This window comes from Chaetodon trifascialis, chromosome 17, assembly GCF_039877785.1.
Source record: "Chaetodon trifascialis isolate fChaTrf1 chromosome 17, fChaTrf1.hap1, whole genome shotgun sequence".
Lineage (NCBI taxonomy): Eukaryota > Metazoa > Chordata > Actinopteri > Chaetodontiformes > Chaetodontidae > Chaetodon > Chaetodon trifascialis.
The window spans coordinates 9,256,852-9,278,501 of NC_092072.1; the positions used below are offsets into that span (position 1 = coordinate 9,256,852).

General features: G+C 41.6%; 1 protein-coding gene across 3 annotated transcripts in view; it reads right to left on the reverse strand.

Moving 5' to 3' along the window:
- Positions 1-5,072: 5,072 nt before the first annotated feature.
- The window catches only part of LOC139346185 (TBC1 domain family member 20), a 19,648-nt gene continuing 3,070 nt past the window's right edge, over positions 5,073-21,650 (reverse strand). Inside the window, exons 5-10 of one of the 3 annotated variants that reach the window (XM_070985136.1) lie at positions 21,430-21,616; positions 21,210-21,311; positions 19,050-19,191; positions 18,051-18,235; positions 16,994-17,103; positions 5,073-5,244 (exon numbers count right to left, since the gene is read on the reverse strand). In XM_070985136.1, the coding sequence (XP_070841237.1) occupies positions 5,144-5,244; positions 16,994-17,103; positions 18,051-18,235; positions 19,050-19,191; positions 21,210-21,311; positions 21,430-21,616 (827 nt within the window). In that variant the 3' untranslated portion in view covers positions 5,073-5,143. Of the gene's footprint in view, positions 5,245-14,970; positions 15,757-16,993; positions 17,232-18,050; positions 18,236-19,049; positions 19,192-21,209; positions 21,312-21,429; positions 21,617-21,650 lie in introns of those variants that run through there. The other 2 variants (XR_011603236.1, XM_070985135.1) reach the window with 2 other exon arrangements.

Genomic DNA, 21,650 nt, shown 5'->3' on the forward strand with positions numbered 1-21,650 from the left:
GGTGGGTCAGACAGGAAAAGCTGAGATGCACATGAAAGGGAATGACGGAGAGGAGGTGTGAGTGAGTGGGAGAGTGAAGATGTATAATTGAGAAAAGACATCAAACGAAATCCTACCATTGCTTGAAAATCATAACATTTTCATAATTTCCAATATAAAGCAGATTCTTGCTAATGCACAGAAACCTTGCTAGGATTTGCTTACTGTGTATCAATAAACTTGTAATGCATTATTATTCAAAAATCTACTTTTATAGCAGATGTCTCCTTTTTGTACATTCAGTTTTGGTGATAAAAAAAAACTGACATCCTCTATTCATGTATACAGTCCAATAGAAGAAACTGTGTCTTAAAGGAATAGTTTAATATTTCAGGAAACTGGCCGGGTTTCAGGGAGTTAGATGAGAAGACCAATATCAATTTCATGTCTCTGTGTTAAATATCAGGCCAGAGTCAGGGCATGGTTAGCTTAGCGTAGCATAAAGACTGGAAGCAGAGAGGAACGGCTTAACCAGTTTTGTGCAAAGTGAAAAAATAAATAAATAAATAAAAAATACGTATTTAATGTTTATTTACAGATTAAACAAATTAAGATATATGTTCGTTACTGAGCTTTAAAAGATTTTTATTTACTTTGAAGAGACCCAAGTTATGTTGTTTCCACTGCTTCCAGTCTTGCTAGCTAGCCTACTTCACCTAGTTAGCTTCCAGTTCCATACTCCATACTACATACAACTCCATACTTAATGCTCATGTCATATGGCTAAGATCACAATTACAAGCAGCTCAGTTGGCACAAATATATTGTGAATTTCTGAAGTGACAAAAACTTGCAAGACTTCACAAAAAATATATAACATGGCAAAAAAGCTAATTTAGGCTACTTAAATTTTGTTTTTAACATAAAAGCTTTGGAGTTCTACCTTTGCTAACGTTAAATGAAGCATGTGGTCATGTTCAGACACACAACCTCTGATAAGTGCTGATTGCCTGATAAGCCGTTAAACTGGTGGATCTTTTACTCATACTGGACTTCCTGGATCGTACTTAATGTCTCACTGGAGCCTAAAATGTCTTGTTTTAATGTCGGTTTGCTTTCAGCCTGAACACCCACACAACACACAAACATCATCTGCCTCTCTGAAACAAAGCAAATAAGAGTATTTGCCAAAATGTTGAGCTGTGCCTTTAAAAAATCTTCACAGGGAATAATGATAGATTTTTTTTTTGTATCTCAGTGGATGGATGAAAAAGAGAAGACATGCAGGAGAAGAAGAGAAATCCATATAAAGAGTCAGATAGTGTATCCATCCCTTCCTATAGCGGGAGGAAGGAGATGGGGAATTACTCTGTGTGTGTGTGTGTGTGTGTGTGTGTGTGTGTGTGTGTGTGTGTGTGTGTGTGTGTGTGCGTGTGTGTGTGTGTGTGTGTGTTGAGTTGCTGTTGAGTTTTTATTTGCAAAAACACTGTAAAGAGACACATTTAAATACATGGCAGGAGGCAACTTAAGCTGATAGTCAATTCCAAGTCCGAGTGGATCTGGAATGAGACTGAAACGTAATGTCACGTCCAAAGTTGTGACAGCGTAATCAAACATCGACTTGCACACGCTCAGACACACTTATTTATAACATAATCTGTGGTCATGGATGTGGGCTTATGGCTTTGGATCACACACACACACGCACACACACACAATCCTGTTAGCATAATGATAAGAGTGACTTCCTTGCTTGGGAAGAAGGAATGATTTGCATTTTTCCTCTTGGTGTCCAGCATGCTGCTGGTAAAAATACCAGTTCTGATAGATCTTATCCCGGCCTCCTCCTGTCTCCAGGTGGTTTAATGTCCTTTTATCCTCCGCCATATCTTGCCTGTTTTGTTGACATAGCTGACACTAATATCTGGAGCTTTAAATCGGTCCTTGCAGCAGTGTGTTTCTGTTCTGCCCTGGACAAGAAAAAAGGACGAGGCTCGAAGCTTCATGGTGTCATGCAGCTGCATGGCCAGTGTAGCATGACTACTGAACCAAGAGATTAGATTTAGAGCCGTGCATCTCTACTCTCTCACAAAACACACTATTTGTTTTGTGGTCTAGCTGAATGCGGTTTATAAAGGAGTGAAACTGGAAGCATCCAAAGGTTTTTCTGGGCCATGCATAAAAAACTACAACCCTTTGCTTGTTCACGGGGAGCAGTGAATAACTTTTAACTCCTAGCCTTGACACGTCTCCTCTCTACGCCTCTTTTGATAGATGAATTTTTAGCGATTATGAGTCCTGTGTCCTAAAGTGCTCCACTGTGGTCAGCCATTTGATGTCTAATGGAGTGTGGACCTCATTTTAAAAGTTTAGGAAGTAGATCACAGCCCTCGCCTTTGTGCTGGCGGTAAAGGTGTAATTTGTTCACCTTTTCTATAGCTATTTCCATGCTAACTAAGCAGTGCTGTCCTTAAAAAAGAGGCTAAATCACTCAGAGAGTCCCTGAAAGCCACGAGTGCTTCAGCCAAGAGATGCCACAGCAGAATTTTAAAAAATATAAAATCTAAAAATATGATTATGAAGTACAGTACACTCTCTCCATGCTCAGCAAACAGCTGCAACTTAAGTTTTAACACAAGTTAAAATGAGTTTGGCCCATTGGTGACTACATTTGTAGGGTCAGTTCAGCCAAATTACAAATGTTTCACACTTACCCCTCCTGGTATCTACCGATGCAGACACAACCTGATTGTTGGGATGCTGTGTAAAATGTAAATAATAACAGAATGCAATCATTGACAAACAAACTGTGTTTACTGACAACTGTTCAACGATGTTTCTGTTTGTTAATGTAGTTTGTTAAATGCTGTGGGCGCCAAACCAAATTTTCGTTCACCTCAGTGTTGCTGGGTGGGGGCAGAAATCTCAGATTTCTGAAAACCTGATCAAATAAAAGTAAAACTATGTGCATTGACGGATACCTCAGGTGGCCAGCGGCAAAGTATTTTTGTGTAATTTGGCTGAACTGACACTGTAAAATATAACAAGAGGATTTGAACCAATTCTGTGAGCCTGCATCCTCCAAACAAAGCAAAGATAAGTTTTTAGTTTGTGTGTGTTGGCTCTCATTGTCCATCCTGTTGACTCATCAATCATCATGCAGCAAATTACAACAGAGCTGTCTGGCTAACTTTGCTGCGTAAACAAAAGTTACGATCAGGAAAATCTAAAGGGAAGAGCAATAACTTTGTATTAAAGCCAATTCCATTTTTGCCAAATCTTATGTCTGTTTGCACCCGCTCAAGTCTGGTATTCCATCAACTAATTATACACTTTTTCTAACTTTTGGAACAACTCTCATTACCTGCAAGTGCTTATCATTTTAATGACAAAGTTTGTAACAGAACTACCTGTATTTCTGCAGATTTGGCTTGGTCCTCTGCAGTTTCTGTGGGTGTTTGTGTGTCGTGCAGGTCTTTGACTGGGTTTTGGTGCCATTGTTTCTTGTTTAACACTGCATTCATACACTTTCATACATCACTGAAACTGACTTTCCCAGCTCATTGCATTCATTGTTATAACATACTTTGTGAAATATCGAGAAAAAAAAAAGTGTTAATCTTGGCTGAGGTGAAAAAGTCGGTTTATCAATGAGAGCAAAGAAAAGTGACTACATGAAACAGTCCCTCAAGCCTCCAGTGACGATGAAGCGATCGTCACCTTCTTCACATTAATACATGAAACGAAGTGAAATGTCACATTTCCATCATGTTTGTAACATGTTTTTCCACTGTTTGAGGTTTCACTGGTGCTCTTTGGATAACTTGTTCCACCCTCTTCATCTCCAATATTTTAAAATGGAAAATTAGCACCAGTTGTTTACCTCCTAATAACTGCATAACAGCAGTGGATGGCAAAGGGCACTAAGCTGCATTTTCTTTTGCGATTTTTGGTTACATTTGTAATATATCTCAATGTAAAGCCAGCTACTGTGAGGGATTCCCTCTTGACACTGTTACATAGCCTTATATGCTAAGTCTGGGATAAACAGTGGTGGAGGAAAGAAGTACTAGCAATTTACTCAACTAAAAGTAGCAGTACCATAGTGTAGAAATACTCTGTTACACTTAAAAGACCTGCATTCAAAAACTGCAAAAGCACGAGCAGCAAAATACACTTACAGACGTTTAATTAATGTGAAGGAACTGCCAAACAAACACGCAACATGCAAGTCTATTCTGGATGTAATTAAACTGCAAGTACACTACAGCACTGTTTCACTCTGCTTTCTAATTCACACGCACACATGCACTCACACACGCACACACACACACACACACACACACACACACACACACACACACACACACACTCCTGCACTATGACAGTTGCATTAGAATGAATGAGAATCTCCAAACCAATCACTTTATAGCTTTATGGATCATCTGTCAGCTCAGCCATTAGACTGCCAACTTCTTGACATTTACCAACAAATTCATATTTCTCACACTCACCCACACTTGCGCGCAAACACACAAAGAAGACGACGCACACTCAGTCACCCTGTTGGTCCTCACTGAGGTAGAAGTACACCCACAAGCACCCACACAGACACACACTGAACGCTTGTTGACATTTGCCAGCTCTACACATTTTTCTGCCAGGCATTTTCAAATGAAGGACATGAGATAGATCCCTGTGACTTAAGACAGATTGATCCGTTCCCGCCATTAAACTTGTTCCACAGCCTCCGAAGATGTGCTTCTCAGCGGCGTGCACGCACTTGACACAGACAGATCCAATTCGAGCGTAAAATTTACTCGCCGTCTCTTGTTAGCCTCTTCTCTGCAGCGTGTGTGTGTGTGTGTAAATTAGATTATGTGAGGTTGATATAAAGGATGAAGGCAGAGCAGGCCCGAACCTCTGAGAGCTAGTTTGAAAGATTAACAAGACATCACGACTTAGTTATGACACATCTTAAATTAGTCAGCGGAGAAAAGGGAAGAAACTTTTAACCAAATGCCAAACTATGAAATCAGTCAGCAAAGATCAGCTGCTGTGAAACACCAAGAAAACCCCGCAGATAATAACGATTTCATACCACAAACCCTCCAGTTCCAAAGTGCTGTGAAGGATGACGTGAACCAAGTGTTGCTTCAACACATCAGTGAGGCTCATGTGAGTATTTCACAGGGGAATCCGGATGTTCAGTGTTGTGCATGAAGAGATGGACCGCGCGCAGGGTGGCTGCTGATGGGTGTTTCTCTAAAAAAAAAGAATAAAAGCAGCAATGAAATGAACCTACAGCCTATAAAGTCTGATATTCCTTATTGTGACAGAGCTCCATTGTTAAACCACACTGTTGTACTGGCTGACATGTTCCTTCGTTGCAGCTTAAAGCACAAAATCTCCAGCTGAAAATAGTCCCCATCAATGCACTCTTTCCCCAAATGTGAGTCTAGTGGAGCTGAAGTTCATGTTAGTTTTTTATCATGCAGTCTTAGATACGGGATAACAGCCTGGTCTGGTAACTTGTCTCTACTCACAAAAAAAGTACTCTTCCTTCCAGACAGTCTATTAGCAGTCTGTCATCAGACAGGCACAGAAAATAGTGTCTGATCCCACTCTTATTCTCCACTCAGAGGTCCAGCTCTGACTCTCTGGTTGCAGATTCAGGGTCCCATGGAGCAGCCTGAATTAAGATTCTCAGCAGTAACTGGAGATGTAGGATGTGACCAGAAGGGCTGTGTGACATGTCGCCATTGTCAGAAGGTAGACGTTGTTACACAGAAGCTATTTGTTGTTGAGATGTGTATGTCTTTTATTGTGCAGTATGTATGATTTTAGCTTCTGTGCAACTGCAGGACGGAGTCCAGAGCAAATTCCCTACAGCGAGATTAAAGTATATTTACATCTATATCAATCCATGTGGGGAAAAAAGTTCCTAGAGTTCCTAAAACTAAAGCTTCATAATTAAGGGGTTTTTTTGTTTTGTTTTTTTTTTACATTTTCAGTAGGAACCAATGAGCTTGGGGCTCCACAAACAACATGGTTTCGCCAACATACAATCCAGACCCATCGAGGATTTTTTGGGGGGCGGGGGACCAAACATAAATGAACTGTCACATGAACATAAATGCTGTTTCTGTTATTTGTAATGTTATTTTGAGTATTTGCTGCAGAAGTATTGAATTTTTAAGCATGTTGAGTCAGGAATCAAACTTTTACATGCCCACAATATTAGTGTTCATAAGGTGGTAGAGGCCAGGGGGAGTGGAATTCAAAAGATGTAATTAGAAAGTATTTATTAGTGGAAGAGATCAATAAACTGGCTAAAAAAAACCCAAAAGTTTTGGGATAACAAATATACACACCAGTTGCGGTGAGACATTTAAGAATTGGGTGGCACAGAGGCCCATTATTAGAGTCTCCTCAGGCTCATTTCACCACTTTCCAACTGTTCGAACAGCACGTCTAAAGGAGCACATAAAGGTCTCCAAACCCAGAGAGCGAAACTATCTCAACCTGCTCAGAGAGACACAAGACTCGACGGGGCTCTCCCTAATTCCTCCAGTGTCCATGGAAACAGAGGTGAGGTCAGCAGAGGTTGGGACCAATGGGAACCAGGGACCGAGAGGACGAAAGGTCATGTGTGAAAGGCGCAGGAGGTCAGTCCCAAGTGTCCACACAAACGCACACAGAGAGTAATGAGTATCAGGTATTAATAGAGCTGTATGGACCAGGCCCTGTTAGGGCTAATGAGGCCCCGGGGTTATCAGAGATTCACAGTAATATACACTTTCTGTGCTGCGTTACAGGGTGAAAGCAATGTGGCACATTCAGGTTTAACAACTTTGCACTTTATACTTTGCAGAATCGCACCTGCTGGATCCCTCTTATACCTTTAGAGTAAACTGAAAACCTCCTGGTTTATTACAACTTGTCTTCACTTTTGTACCTTTGATCATCAGGTTTGAATCATAACTCATTATATTTATCGACTTCAGTATTCTGATAGCTATATATTGATACTTATTTCACATCTATAGAGAGATGTGACTCTTGATGACATGGCACCTGTTTGCAGATGCAATGACAATGAAAACAGCAATAAACCTTCCTTGAATCTCTTTCTTCTACATAATAATAGCGTTGTGCTCACCAGGTAAATTGCATACATCAGGGAACATAGCAACATTGCTATCAAACAGGTTTTAAACGCACAGTTTTCTTTCACAAAGACGATCATTGCAGAACGTTTGGATATTCTTCTCCCATCTTTTGTCGTAGACTATGTTGACTAGATCTGATCAGATTTTCTTTGCAAGTGTTACGACGATCAGTTCCATTCATGGCAGGCCACCAGCTCTGTTTACAGCACAGCTAATGCAAAGCCTCATGTTACCTCTCCGAAAAATGACTTCACACATTACATTTGGGATCAACAAAGCATGGTGTTAGATTGGTACTTAGTATCGGCGGATCCTTTAAGCTGAGGTATCAGGATCGGTGTTCAGAGGGGAAAAGTCAGAGCAGTGACATGCCTGCAGATAGAAATAAAAGCCCAAACTGCACAAATAAGACACGAGTTGTAATAAACTTCAAAAGAAAATGCGCAGCCAGTACGTCATGATATATAAAAAGATTTACGGATCACTTCGCTCTCCCATCAACGTCAGCGTCTAAATCTAAAAGCATTGGTTCATACATCTCATTCCCACCAGTGTTCAAGGTAACATGAGAGGTTTGAAATATTCACACAATGTCAGAGCATTTATAGCTACACATCTACTGGTGGACCTTCACACAGTCTGCGTAGTCACTGCTGGATGTTCACACACACACACACCAACGGGTGCAAGGTTGGAGCTGTAAAGTCACATCAGCATGCGGGGACATGCTGCACGTGTGTTGCCTGTAAAGCACTTTGGGACATGTTCCCTGATCCATGACAGAGTGAAGGGCTGAGTGGGAGGGAGGCAGGGAAAGAGCAGGAAAAAGGGCTGCAGACAAAGAGTTTGTGTGTCGTATGCGTGTGTGTCCGATTGGGCCTCTAGGTGGGAAAACCCAGCCTCATAAGCCATTGTTTTGGATGCAGCTGCACTGTAATTTTAAGTGGAAGAAGTCATTTTGAGTGTAAATTCAATATGTTCAAAAGGTTTAAGTGCATCAGTGTACTGCTACTCTTTGATTTGTTGATCTGAGAAATAAAAGCACAACACTCTGCTATGACCAAAATGGAGCATTGATTTGTTTAAAGCTTCTGTAATTAAGACTACTTGTGATCAGTTACCTATTTCACGTGATGTGAAATAGGTAGCTGCAGTTCCTCTCAGCTCTTCATGGTGTTTCAGCTTCTTGCAGCTAATTGTTTTGGTTCACTTTCACTGCTCTCATCAGCATTGTTTCAGGCAGAGGCAGGAAGCTGTTTTCAACAATAAAAGCACTGTATGCTATATGCTCAGCACCAAACAGCAGACAGACAAAGTTAGAAACTGGCTGCTGGATGTAATGGAACATTTAGCAGATTATTATCAGGAGTCAGTGGACAACAAAAATAGACCAAAAAGCAGAATAAACATTGGGCTTGAACCCATCAGGTGGCCATAAACATGACTGACAATGAACTACGATGTATCTGCTTGATGTGCAAATAAGAAATTATTTGGTAACAAATCCATCCTAATTAAAACACGATAATATGTCAGAAATACCTGTGTTGTGTTTACAGCTTGTTTCTGCTGTTTACAGATTTCTGCACCAATTAGACTATTTTTAACTTCGCATGCATGCAACAGCCTGCATTTATGTTCAAATGGTGACGAGTTACATGAAATGCTCCGGAAGCAGACATCATCAATCGATACAGTTTGGAAACGGGTGATTATGCTAAGTCTGATGACATGAACATAGGATTAGAATATTTTCTAACAGATATGTGATGCTAAGGTCAATAATGAATCCTCACCCTCAAGCTCCCTTTCCTGTCTGTTTCTTTAGAAGCAGAAGTGATATTAATGTGATAAATTTCAGTTAATCAGGGCCTGGCGTTAGTGCATACCGTGATTATCCCAAATGTCACATTTCTCAAGATAATTACCATTGATTTTCATGCATTTTTTACACATTAACGTGTCGCCTATTAATTAAAGGTTTGGCACAGTTCCAGTGTTGCAAACCACAGGGACAAGATCAACTCAATCAATTCAAAAAACACACACAAAACAGGCAACATGGAGCTTATTTTGTTTGTACAACTAAGTCCAATGAATAAATTAAAATAAAAGTCATTTTGTTACGGCTCAGCGGTGGAAGTTGAGGTGTTATTGGTGCCACTGAGGCTCTGGGAGTGCATGCGTGTGTGTGTGTCACTAGGGAAAAAAAAAAACATCAGACAGGCCCCTGGAGCAGCTGTTGTCCCCAACGTGTCCAACGTTTCACACACACAAACACAGAGATATGCAGTATTTTATTCTGCTTGCTCACACATACAGACAGGGTACTTTCTTTCCTAACCTCCACTCTTTTGCTTTGTGTGTTTCACTTGTGAGCTCTAAGTGCACACACACACACTCACACAGATTGTTGCGTGGCTTATGCAACCTCGCAGAAAGCCAGAATCAAAGGTCTCATTTAGCAGCGGAGGATCAGATGTAAAAAAAAAAAAAGTCGTCAGTGCTGTTTCGCTTTGAGCACCTACACGCAGGTTCAGAGAAAAGTGTGTGTCATCATTTAGTGTTGAAATTAGGGTTGTGACACCTCCATACAGCTCGGCGCAAATTCAAACCCTCTCCACATCTGCTCTCAACTCCACGCTCACCTCCACTACAGCTCATTAGAAGTCCTCAAGGGACCGCGCTTAAATACGTGTTCTCGAGGACCAACCCCGAACACGTCCACCAGATGTCTTCTTCTACAGTATAAATCTTTCGCTCATCTCGTCCCTCGCTTCTCTTTAACCCTCGACTTTCTGCCTCACCTCATGTCTCTGATTTGCTCTCTATCTCTAGTCGTCTCCCCGGGGGTCCGACGGACAGATGCGCAGCCTTGTCCTGCACAAACACACACACACACACACACACACACACACACACACACACACACACACACACACACACACACACACACACACACACACACACACACACACACACACACACACACACACACACACACACACACACACACGCACACTCACGCACGTTTCTGACCTCATTTCTCCAAGGAGGCCAGTTTAACAGAGCCTATAAAAAGGCAACAGCTGTACAGTACAGATAGACACAAAGGAAGACGGGGAGGTCCTTGTTTTTTCTTTCCAACTGCACAGTGGCAAAAACAGCACTTGGGTTACTCATTCACATGCATTAAGGCTGCAAATAACTATAATTTGCATTGTCTGAAATAGCAAAAAAATGCCCTGTGTACTTTTTTAGAGTTCAAGGTGATGTGTTGAAATTTCTTGTTTTGTCCGACAAACAGTCTAAAACCCAGAGATATTCAAGATCCCCTCAAGATACGTTTAAGATGTCTGTAAAACACTGTACTTGAATGTGTTTCTGATAAGCTTTTTCACAGAAAAAGCTCCTCTATCTTGTTCAAATCTTAAAAATTACATCTACTTCTTCTCCTTCTCAGTTGAAATGGAGAAACATCTTTCCAGAGTCAAATTCTGCCCATACATCATTCTGCACAGTGAAGCTCAAACATTCAACTGTAGAAACAAGAAGAAAAACGTATTTTTGGGTGGAGGGGGAGTTTCAGTTTACTCTAAGACTAAGAAAAGGCAAGACTCATCACATGTGAGAACCAAGCAGGACATGCAATCTTTGAAAAAAAATAACTGTGATGATTAATGGATTACCAAAACAGCCGTCATTTAATTTTCTGTCAATCAACTAATCAGCTTCAAAATTCAGATCTGTGTGTAAATGTGTGTCCTCACAAGCAAAGCAAGAGCTGGAAAATCTTATAAATAACATGACCCATAGCTCCTGAGAAAACTAGTAAGTGGACATCGAGTTAAGAGAATGAACTTTCACACCGTTTTCTTCATTTATTCATTATTTTACTTCACAGACAAAACAGCTTCAACTCTGTCCGAACATTCCTCAGTACGACCACAGTGTAGTGCAAGGTGCAAAGAACCTGATATGTTCAAGGACAGTTTGTACCAAATATTTAGTACCCATGATATGAGAAACATGCATTGAAATGCCACCAGTGATCGCATATACAGGGCTTACATTGTTATCTGTAAAAGCATTTGGTGTGATAAAGCCTTTTTTTGGATTTTTGGACCTGAGGGGAGGACAGAGCGGTCAGAGAGGCTCAACGTGAGCGCACAGGGAGTTCAAACTCAGGCCCTTCATCACACCACAGTGAATTCCTCATTTGGCATGAAATATAAGCTAATTTGGTTGACAGGAAGTTTTTTTTTTTTTTTCTAATTAAAATTAAACCCAATGAGGAGGTAGCAGTCAAATTACATCGACTTCAATTGAAAAATCAGCTATTAAAATAAACATCTTTGTGTTGATTTTCATTCAACAGCAGCAAAATGAGTATCTGTTTCCAAATGTCTGCATCTCAAACGATGCATCACTTTTTTTCACAATTAACATAAACATTGATCCGGTCAAACTATTAAAACTTCTTGGAATGAATCTTGCTTGTTCGTTTGGCAAACAGACTAAACAGAATGGATAGTAGGTGGAGTGCAAAATAGCTTCAAAATCTTTGCAGATGTGACCTGATATCAAGCGAGGAAGAAGATAATAAAATGCAGCTAAGAAGCATTGAGAAAATATGAAATATTTATATTACAACCAACAGAGCTAATTAATAAAATCACTGCACTACCATCAGATGAAATTATGTTTTCTCTATTTTCTTTACATTGGGTTTTTAATTACTTTTATGGCCCTAAACCTAAAAAAAAAAAGGTGTTCTGGGTCAGCTTTGGACATGCAATCATCTCCAGCATCCATCTTCTTTCTTTTACATCTTAGTTGGTTTCATTCAAACAAAGTAACACGCTCCAATCATTTTTCATCTAAGGCCTCTGCCAGACTGAGACCAGTGCAGGTGTTGGTGTAGGTGTTTGAGTGTGAATGTGAGAAGAAAAAAAAAACAAGGCAAGAAGAAAAGTGTCTTAAGCACGCCAACAGCCAGGGGCAGGAATTAAATCCTCATTACGATCTGGCACCACCACCACTCTCTTCATGTAGGAGTGTGTGCGCAGGTCTGCATGGCACTAATAATACAACTGCACAGCAACGTCTTCACTTGCATTTGAAGATCACAAGCCCTGGTCAAGTGATTATTTCCCTGCATATTTATGTCTTAGGCAGCTGATGAAGCATAAGCGAAATAGATTACATGCAAAACCGGCTTAAAATCAATAAAGACAGTTTCATCAATAACCTGTATCCAATCAAGCACAATTACAGTCACTTTAAACACACAGCCAGTGATAACAGAGGTCACTTCACTGCAGAATGAGAGGTTTGTGTGATAGGAGCAGGATGCACATGAACGCACCACAAGACGGTGAACGTTCCTTTGCAAAGTCACTTTGAAAACAACAGTTAAACATACATTTATTTGCTTTCTTGCTGGGAGTCAGATGAGAGGCTTCATACCAAGCACAGCAACTTCCTGAAGTCTCTGCTGGTTGCCTGGCAACCTGTGATTGAACTGTGGCCAAGAAAAAGTCCTGCACATAACCCCCATTAAATCTACTTTTACAATTTGGTTTTAGGGGAATTTAAAAAAAAAAAGAAAAAGATAAGTGTTAATTAGCGAACTTTAGGGGTGTTGGGAGGCAGATATTGTTTCCTCATTTGCAGCCTTCATGCTAAGCTAAGCTAAACTAAGCTAAGCTAACCAGCTGCTGGTGCTAGCTTCTTGTTTGGCGTGCAGAAATAAGAGTGGTATCTATCCCCAACTCTCAGCATGACAGCAATTATTTTCAAAAATGTAAAGCTGGATCACCTTTGACCCTCAGACTAGTGATACTTACAAACCATAACAGTAATTTTTACTGTCCCACATGTTCATTTTAAATACACATTCATACAACCCAATTCAATGTTTTAACCATTAAATAAAGAGCCAATCAGATTGTTGCTGTTAAAATGAATAATTCGACTGTGGACAGTTTATATTGATGCACCTCGAGCGCCAAAACAAAAAATAAATAAAAAAACAGAAGATGCCCAGACAATTAAAAGAAAACTGACCTGTGATTAAAATCATTATCCATCTCTCTCTCTCTCTCTCTCTCTCACACACACACACACGAATTCAATGATGTTTTACAGGACACATGACTGACGAGGGGAACACACAGCAGCTGACTAGATGTCTGAATCCTAACTGGCTTGCCCAGTCGACTACCTGAGTTGCAGGTCATTGATTTACTGATTGACTGATTATCACCAATCAATATCACAGCAATTTGTACTTTCTGAAGAATGCCTCAACTAACTACTTAATGAAGTGATCGATTGATTAACCGGCTCTGCGATCCCTACATCGCCCCGAGGCTGTAAAATGTGACTTTGTGGAGAACTGCGGACCAGATTTCGTACGCAACACAAACCAGTTGAACTGCAACTAAAATCAACAGCATGAACGTCAAATCCAGCGGTGCAAAAATGTGACACATTCACTACAGATCTGATGATGGGGGGAGGCTGTTGTGACTCCAGTGAAGTTGTGTTAACATATGCAGCAGCTTGGCTACATGCTAGTAAAAGCTGCTAAATGTTTCAGAATATGAGTCAACAACCAGAGCATGCATTGCATTGCCCCATGTTCTGTATATGTGTACGTAGCTCAGGTGGAAACAGCTTGTATTATTGATCTTCACTTTATGAAACTCTGAATATGTTCACGGCCAAACAAACACTTTGGTTGAGTAATATATAAAGTGTGTGTGGTACTTTTTGAATGAGGCAGATCTTTAGAGCTAAAACACTGAAGAGAAACATGATGTTGAAGAAGAACCGAGTACATGTACTGTAGGTCTGTTGACGGCTGTTCAGGGTGGATGTTGGCGCAAACCTACTAAATATTTTAAGAATGTAAAAGTACTGGTGTCTTCCCCATATTCATTCAGCAGTGGTGGGCAACAACAGACACAAAACTGCTCCACAAAATATAAAAATAACATATTAAAAAAATATGTCTTTCAATACCTCCTTCAAAATGCATCTGCAAAAGGCCCGATGCATGCATTGAGCGCTGCCGGCGAGCCGTGAGTAAGGGTCACATTTTGGGGCAGCACCAGCTTTTTTTTGTGTGCCAAACTCTAGTTACTGTGAATGTAACACCTGGAGAAAAGCAATTAATACCAGTGGCTCCCAGGCAAAATCTCTTCCTCCATCTTCCCCATTTCTCTCCCGCTCTGCTTCTTTGCTCATAAGTGGAAGCTTTCAGCAGAAAACACCGCTCTTTAATAATTTGTATTCATGCGTCATCGTTGCTGGCTACGGGCACTTTTGGCTCTCAGACATGGCTGCTGATCCAACAAGCGCATTAAAATCCACCATCACCAGAAATGCAACGAAACAAGCATGACAGCATGAAAGAGTTATCAGCAAAATAATCAGCTGACAGGAAGCGCAGAGACATGTGTAAAATGTTACACCAATGGTGACGCGTCAGCAACCGCCTGAAGAGGCACAATGTCCCCCATACATGGATGGATTATAAGACAATGGGCACAAACATGCGAGAGCCCCCACCCTCTCTACACAGGAGCAAGAGCCCCAGACTCCAAGAGACACAAGACGACTACACACTGTAGGTTCATACCTCTTTGTAGTCACTTTGCATCTCTCTGTGATTGTTATGTGACCACCTTTCGTGGTGGTTTTGTGTGTCTTTCTGGCGATATTTTGTCTCCCTTTGTAGTAATTTAGCATCTTTTTATAGTCACTTTGCAGCCCTGTGAGGTCATTTAATGTTTCTTTTGGTTTTTTTTGTCTCTTTGTAGTCACTTCGTGCCTCTTTGTGTGTTTTGTCATCATTTTGTGTCTCTTTTTTTAAATAGAAGTGTTACTAGTCGTTTCACACAGAGGCTCCGTTCCAGGGCCCTGAGTGTTGTTTCTCTTTGTAGTCGTTTTGTGTGTCTTTATGGTGATTTTGTGTCTTTTTGTGTGTCTCGTGGTCGTTTTGCTTCTCTTTGGGGTCATTTGATTGACTTTTCAAAAAGGAGTATTTACCAGTCACTTCACAGTGAGGCTCTGGTCCAGTTCCGTTATCCATCCATGTTCACATGTGGTATGAGGTCTGGGATGCTCAGAAACGTACAACATACATACGCCACACACACACACACACGCACACACATCCTGAGGCTGGCTAGTAGCTAACATATGTTCATTGTGGTTGAGTAGCAACAACCTGTTTGGCACCAAGATAAATGACCTCCTGCTTTTCTGCAACGCTTTGTCTCAGCAGGAGAGATGAGCTTCAAGTCTTCAACATCTTTGTTTACGGATGTATTGTATGTTTGTTTATAGTTAATCCATCTGAAGAGCAGATGTGTGTCTGCTGTCACCATGTGTCAGTGTGTGCGCCCGGTCGAAGCCCCACCGCCACATCAGAACAGTTGTAGTAACACCTCGGGTCCCCAGTCCATAGCTGTCTGAGCCACAGCGAACACAGCCGCCCCGAGCGTAGCCGACAGCCCCCACACTGCCATCTTCACCATCCTGTTCCCCTTCCCCCACAGCTGGCCTCGGTCCCGGGGCAAAGCTGCTTCCAGGCCTGAGCGTCGAGAGGATGCGAGCACAGAACAAGGAGGAGGGGTCAGAGTGTGAGGAGCAGAGACATGGAGGGGCCAAGAGGATTCAAAATGCTGGAAGCTGAACCAAAGGAGGATCAAGCTGCATTTTGTTACTGAGATTGAAAATAAAAAAAGGGGTCAAGGGATGTCAACACACCAGGAGTAGAGCCAAGGAGGGGTCAAAAACAATAACACACAACTATGAATTAAGTATTAAACAGCCAACCCTGCTCCATGATCGTTGCAAAGCAGCACTCTCACTTTAATGCACGAGAGGCCAAAATAGTTAGAAACTCCACTTAAAGTTTAATCAGTCCATTAGCTACAATGAGGCAAAACTGATGCAGGCTGAGACGAGCCCTGTAATAATCACCATCATGATGTTCAGTTTATGTTGAAGTGTTGACACGACTTTATGGTCATGGACGCACAAGTTTGTGTTACTGTTGAACTGTAATGAGACATAGTGAGGGTTGTTCATACAAATGTATAAATGCAGCTCATAAGTAGTGTCAGATACAGGTTTGGCATAATGCAAAACTTAAGGATTATAACAAACTACAGTCAATAGTCAATATTCATCACTTGTTCAGCATTTAGACAATCTCCCATTCATTGTCTGCCACCGTGAAACGAGGGGCTGCTATAGATCGGCCCTCTTTCTGTCCATTATGCACTTGGATTTTGGATGCTGCTAATTGAATTTTGATTAAACTACATGGAATGATGTCCATCAATTTTAATATTGCATTGTTTGCCCTGAGGGGAATGTTACAGCATATTTTTGATTGCCTGTACATCACAGACAATATGTCAGACGCCACTGATCAGATTTACACAAAACCTACGGGGCTAAAGCATCTCTTTGTTCTGTTCTGGCATATTTAAATTTGAACTTGATTGGTCTGATGGGGGTACTACATCATTTGTTTACTTGTTATTGATTGGCCCGAAGGGGGGCAGCATTTGTGGGGGATGACAGATTTATTATTGCCTTGTTTTGAAGAGTTATGTTCTGTGGATCCATCAAGTGATTTTGATGGTTAGGGTGAAATGTTTGTTCTTATCTCACAGTTGATATTCATCCCCACCCCCCCAACTTTAAAGGGGATCCAACAAGAATTAACTTTTACTTCACTCAACTCAACTCCATGTGCTGTCTGTATGTGTGGAGTCCTTCTTCAGAGTCAGTAGTGAGATTATAGTTATTATTTTTACCATGTCTGGAGGTGGTGGAGCCATGGGCCTTGGTGAGGCGTTGGAGAACAGAGTCAGGTCTCTGGTGGAGGGTGGAGAGCTGAAATGCCTGGAAGGTGCTGATGGACAGACTGCGGAAAGAAAACAGAGGAAAAGAAGGATGAAAAGAGGGAGAGAGAGTTAGTTGGTGATGGAGAACAGTCAGGTGTACAGTGCAGGGTGGACAGCTGGAATGACATGAAGAGATAGCAGGGATAAGCTGATGGAAAAAGACAGGTGAGGGAAAAAGTGAGAGATAGTTTGAGCGATCTACAAACTCAGAAGCTCCCTTTATATAGGATGATATAGGAGTAATGTATTATGGGACGTAAGTATCTTTCATTATCAGTCAGTCAAGGCTTTGCGTCAGTGATGTCACTTCCTCTCCTGAACGATGTCTGTTAGTTAGACTGAAGGACACTGACAAAGAAACTGATGGAGAGGCTTCGGATACGGAGAGAGAAAGTGAAGCCGTGTGTCTAATGTTTCCTCCTCACTAATAAAAAATGTGGAGAAATGGTCACATGCATGGTTACACACACACACACACTCACACACACTCACACACACACACTAGAAAGCCTGTGTGTCAGCAGCACCACTGAGTCTGGATGTGTTTTTAGAGCATCCCCTGTTGGTTACTGAAGGAATTACAGCACACCGCCTTCCATTAATGAGGTAAACTTTTGGGTAAGAGTTCTGTGTTTTCATGAAATTACTGAGCACAAAAAATGATGATGCAGCAGAAATTAGTAAAGTCATTGATTAGTTGATTGCCAGACAACAATTTTTAGAAATTGATTAATCTGCTAAGTCATATATCAAGCAAAGAATGACGAGCATTCACTGTTTCCAGCTTCTTAAATGTGACCACTTACAGATTTTGTATAATCATCATCAAAATCCTTGGACTCATTTAAACTCACTGAGTAAACTGGTTCTTAAGCCTCCGATGAGCACCGATCTCTGATGTGTTGATTCAACAGCATTAACATTATTTTCATGATTAACCATTTAGTTTCTACTGTTGTGCCCTCACCTCTTGCGTGACTGCAGTGCTGCCCGCTTGGCCAGCAGAGATGGAGGGTACTGGTCGAACAGGTCCCGGGCCTGGCCAATCAGGACTTCGTATGGAAGATCCTGGGGGATGCGGGAGAGGAGGTGGTGGACCATGGCCATGTCACACTCTGTCTGCTTCACCTCCTTCTCTCTGTGCAACACAATCTGAGGAGGAGAGGAGGGGTTAAACGTTTGAGCAGTAGAAGCTGTGCACTGGGACTAACCATAAGATTCTACATACTGTACACTCTGTAGATGTGGCGACACTAGTGAGGCAGAATGAGAGCTTAGCAGTGAAACAGGCAGATGAAGAGTTAAACCCCCACCCCATGCTGTGCACTGTACTCAGCCTTGGAGGAAACATGAACTACATTCTGCTTTGTTGTTTCACACACTTCAAACAGAACTCTCCGCACACACACACGCACGCACGCACACACACACACACACACACACACAACTGCAAATGAGCAAAATGGGCACAATCGTACAGACTAATCAAGATGAAAAAATAAACCCTTCAGTTAAAAAACGGCCTCTTCATACTCATTTAAACACAAGGACAAATGAACACACACATACATGTTCACATTTCTACCCAAACAGTTGGTGTGAGCATCCAGAGGAACAGGTTTCAGAAGAACAAGTGAATAAAAGAAATCACAAATCTAAAAATGCTTCCTCTTTGTAATCTGTTTCTCTCTCCTTCGCAGTCCTGTCATTCTGTTTCCTCGTGCAGTCCTCATCCTTTTCCCTCTCTTTCCCCTTTTATCTCTTCCTCTGTCCCTCCTCTTCTCTGTAGCCCTCTTTCACTCTCTCCCTCTCTTGTCTGTTCATTAGGAGGTATCTAATTAACTAGTCCAGTGACTTCACAGCACTCGGCTTCACTGTGTGCATGAGTCTGTGAGTGTTTGCTCATGTTGGAATGACTGACAAAACAGAGTCACTGCCTCGTGTCCATTTCCTGTTGGCTTCTTACCGTAGCGGCGAGGTAGATGGGCATCAGTGGGTGAGAGGCCAGGAAGAAGTCATAGAGTCTCAGGGTGTGTTTGAACTCTGACAGCACATGGCCAAACCAGGTGATGAGCCAGGACAGCGCAAAGATGGTCCCCACCTCCGCTCTAGAAGAAAAGAGATGTAAACAGGCACGACATCAAAATAAGTAACACAAAACATGTACAAGTGCAGAATTAATAAAGATGCAATTATAAACTCACAAATTTAATTTCTAGCAGGAATAATATGAAATATATGGGCGGATTATCCTGTTTTTCCTCTCTTCGGGGCAGCTCGTGGTTTCAGTTCATTGCAGTTTGGTCATCACATCACAATCCGTCACTAAGAGCAAGTCTCTACAAGTTGATTTTCATACTGTGCTGAAACGAATGAAAACTAGTGGCTGGAAGGCAGGAAATCATTTTGAAAAGTAATGGTACGCCAAGTGGTGGTGAGTGGTGTGCGGCACTGTTAAATATAAGCAATCCTTAGTCGGTGGAATACAAACCTGAAAAATGGACTGGTATGATCCGATGAACATTAACCCAAAAAAACACTTCAGTGAAGTTAGAGCACTCACGAGGGACAGAATTTAAAAAAATAATTTTAATAACTTTTAATCCCTTGTGCTATCTACTAGAAACTACATCTTTAAAAAGGTCTGCAACACCAGTTTTGCCTTAATCTTAGTCTCAAAGCTGAGCCTAATGACGTGACAGGGATCATTTTCTCAGACCTGACAAAGCTCTTGCAGAAGCACAGAAGACATCATACAACTGTTCCTTCGTTTAACCGCAGTGTCATGACACATTAGTGTTGCAAGACTTTCTCATGAATTCACCAGTTTCTAAAGAAAAATACATTTTACCTTCACATGCTGTTTATAACCCTCCGATGCTCTCCTCTGTCTTTCTTTCTCGTGCGCAGACATAAATGTGCAGTTATTTTTGACTCAAGCAAATTGGATATTCTTAGAGGTTGTTGATAAATATTGGATAGGAACAATCACGAAGGAAGAAGGATGGGCACAAGAGGAAGGGAGAGACAAGTGAGAGGAAGTCGGTGGGAGCGATGGATGGGAGGAAGGGTGAAAAGAGGGAGCAAAGGGCAGGGAGCATGATATGTGATGAGAGGGACGTAAAAGAGAGAGGGAAAATAAAAGAGGAAAAAAAAGAAGTGGGAGCATGAGAGAAGGGAAAGAAGAAAGGAGGCAGCGATAAGAAGGAAGGTTAGAGGACGTGGAAGTGCTCCAAAAAAAAAAACAAAAAACTGCGTTCCTAACTTTGAAGTGGGGTGTTGTTTATCCTGACGTTTTTCTGCAAGTGCAATGTCTGGTTTTTTGGTGCTTTCTGTGTTTGTGTGAGCTCGTGTGTGAGTAGACGGGTAATTTGCAAACATGGAGGTTGCCAGCACAGCATCAATTATGAACAGGCAACAAGACAGCAGCGGTGCTGTAGATGCAGCCGCGTACGCGCACGCACGCACCCATGCACGCACGCACGCATTAAGATACCTTTGAGGATAATCCCCAGTTCTCACTATACACCCAAACATTAACCTTCAGTAGCTGGTTGCATTTTAACGTGTTTTTTTTTTTTGTTATTGTTGTTGTTTCAATAAACTGCAAAAAGATCATGAATCATTTTTGGGCTAATTACATCTCACAAATAAAGGTGAATGTGGTGCACACCTTGGTGGGACAGAAAAGCCTCTGAAACAGCTGTTGGACCATCTGACACCAGAACTCCCCGATGAGACTGCTACTGATGCATTTTCGATTCAAAGATAAAACTCTTTGTCTCCCGGTGAAGCTCACAGGTGGAAATCAACACTTTGATGCCCTCTAGTGGTTAACACTTACACTACATTATGTCCAAAGGGTCTCACGATGACTACACTGAAATTCGGGAGGACCAAGAGTTCAATGTCCTCAAAAATTGGAAGTCTATCTCTCCAACAAACCGCTCAACGTGCATTCAGTGCAACAGTACAAGTGCTAATGGATTTTTTGGGGGGTGAGACATAAGTAAGTGCTAGCATCCACTGCAACAACAGCATGTTTGAAAACTCTGTGTGTGTGTGTGTGTGTGTGTGTGTGTGTGTGTGTGTGTGTGTGTGTGTGTGTGTGTGTGTGTGTGTGTACCTGATCATGAAGTCATGTAGTTCTGTGTCAACCTGTTCCAATATAGGCATCAGATAGTTTAAAATGTGTTTAGTGCTGTCCATGGTAGGATCCATGAAATCCCTACAGACAGAGAAGACAAACAGAAGTTTTAATAAATATTACTGTGAAATAATTTGGAACATATTTGTGAGTTTAAGCTGATGAAAATTCCAAGATAAACGGATATATTTAATACAACCTGAGATGGTAATTGGACAGTGTTTCCAGCATGGCGATGGCCATCCGCTCCCCAACTACCAGCAGCAGGGACACAGCCACGTCATGGTAGCCTTGGTAGTAATGGAGCTGAGGGTTGCGTTTCAAAACCACGAGTATGATGTCAATCAGCTGCTCCTGAAGCACGGCTCTCTCTGTGGCTGGCATACCTGAAGGAGAGCCGAGGAACAGCACATTCAACCA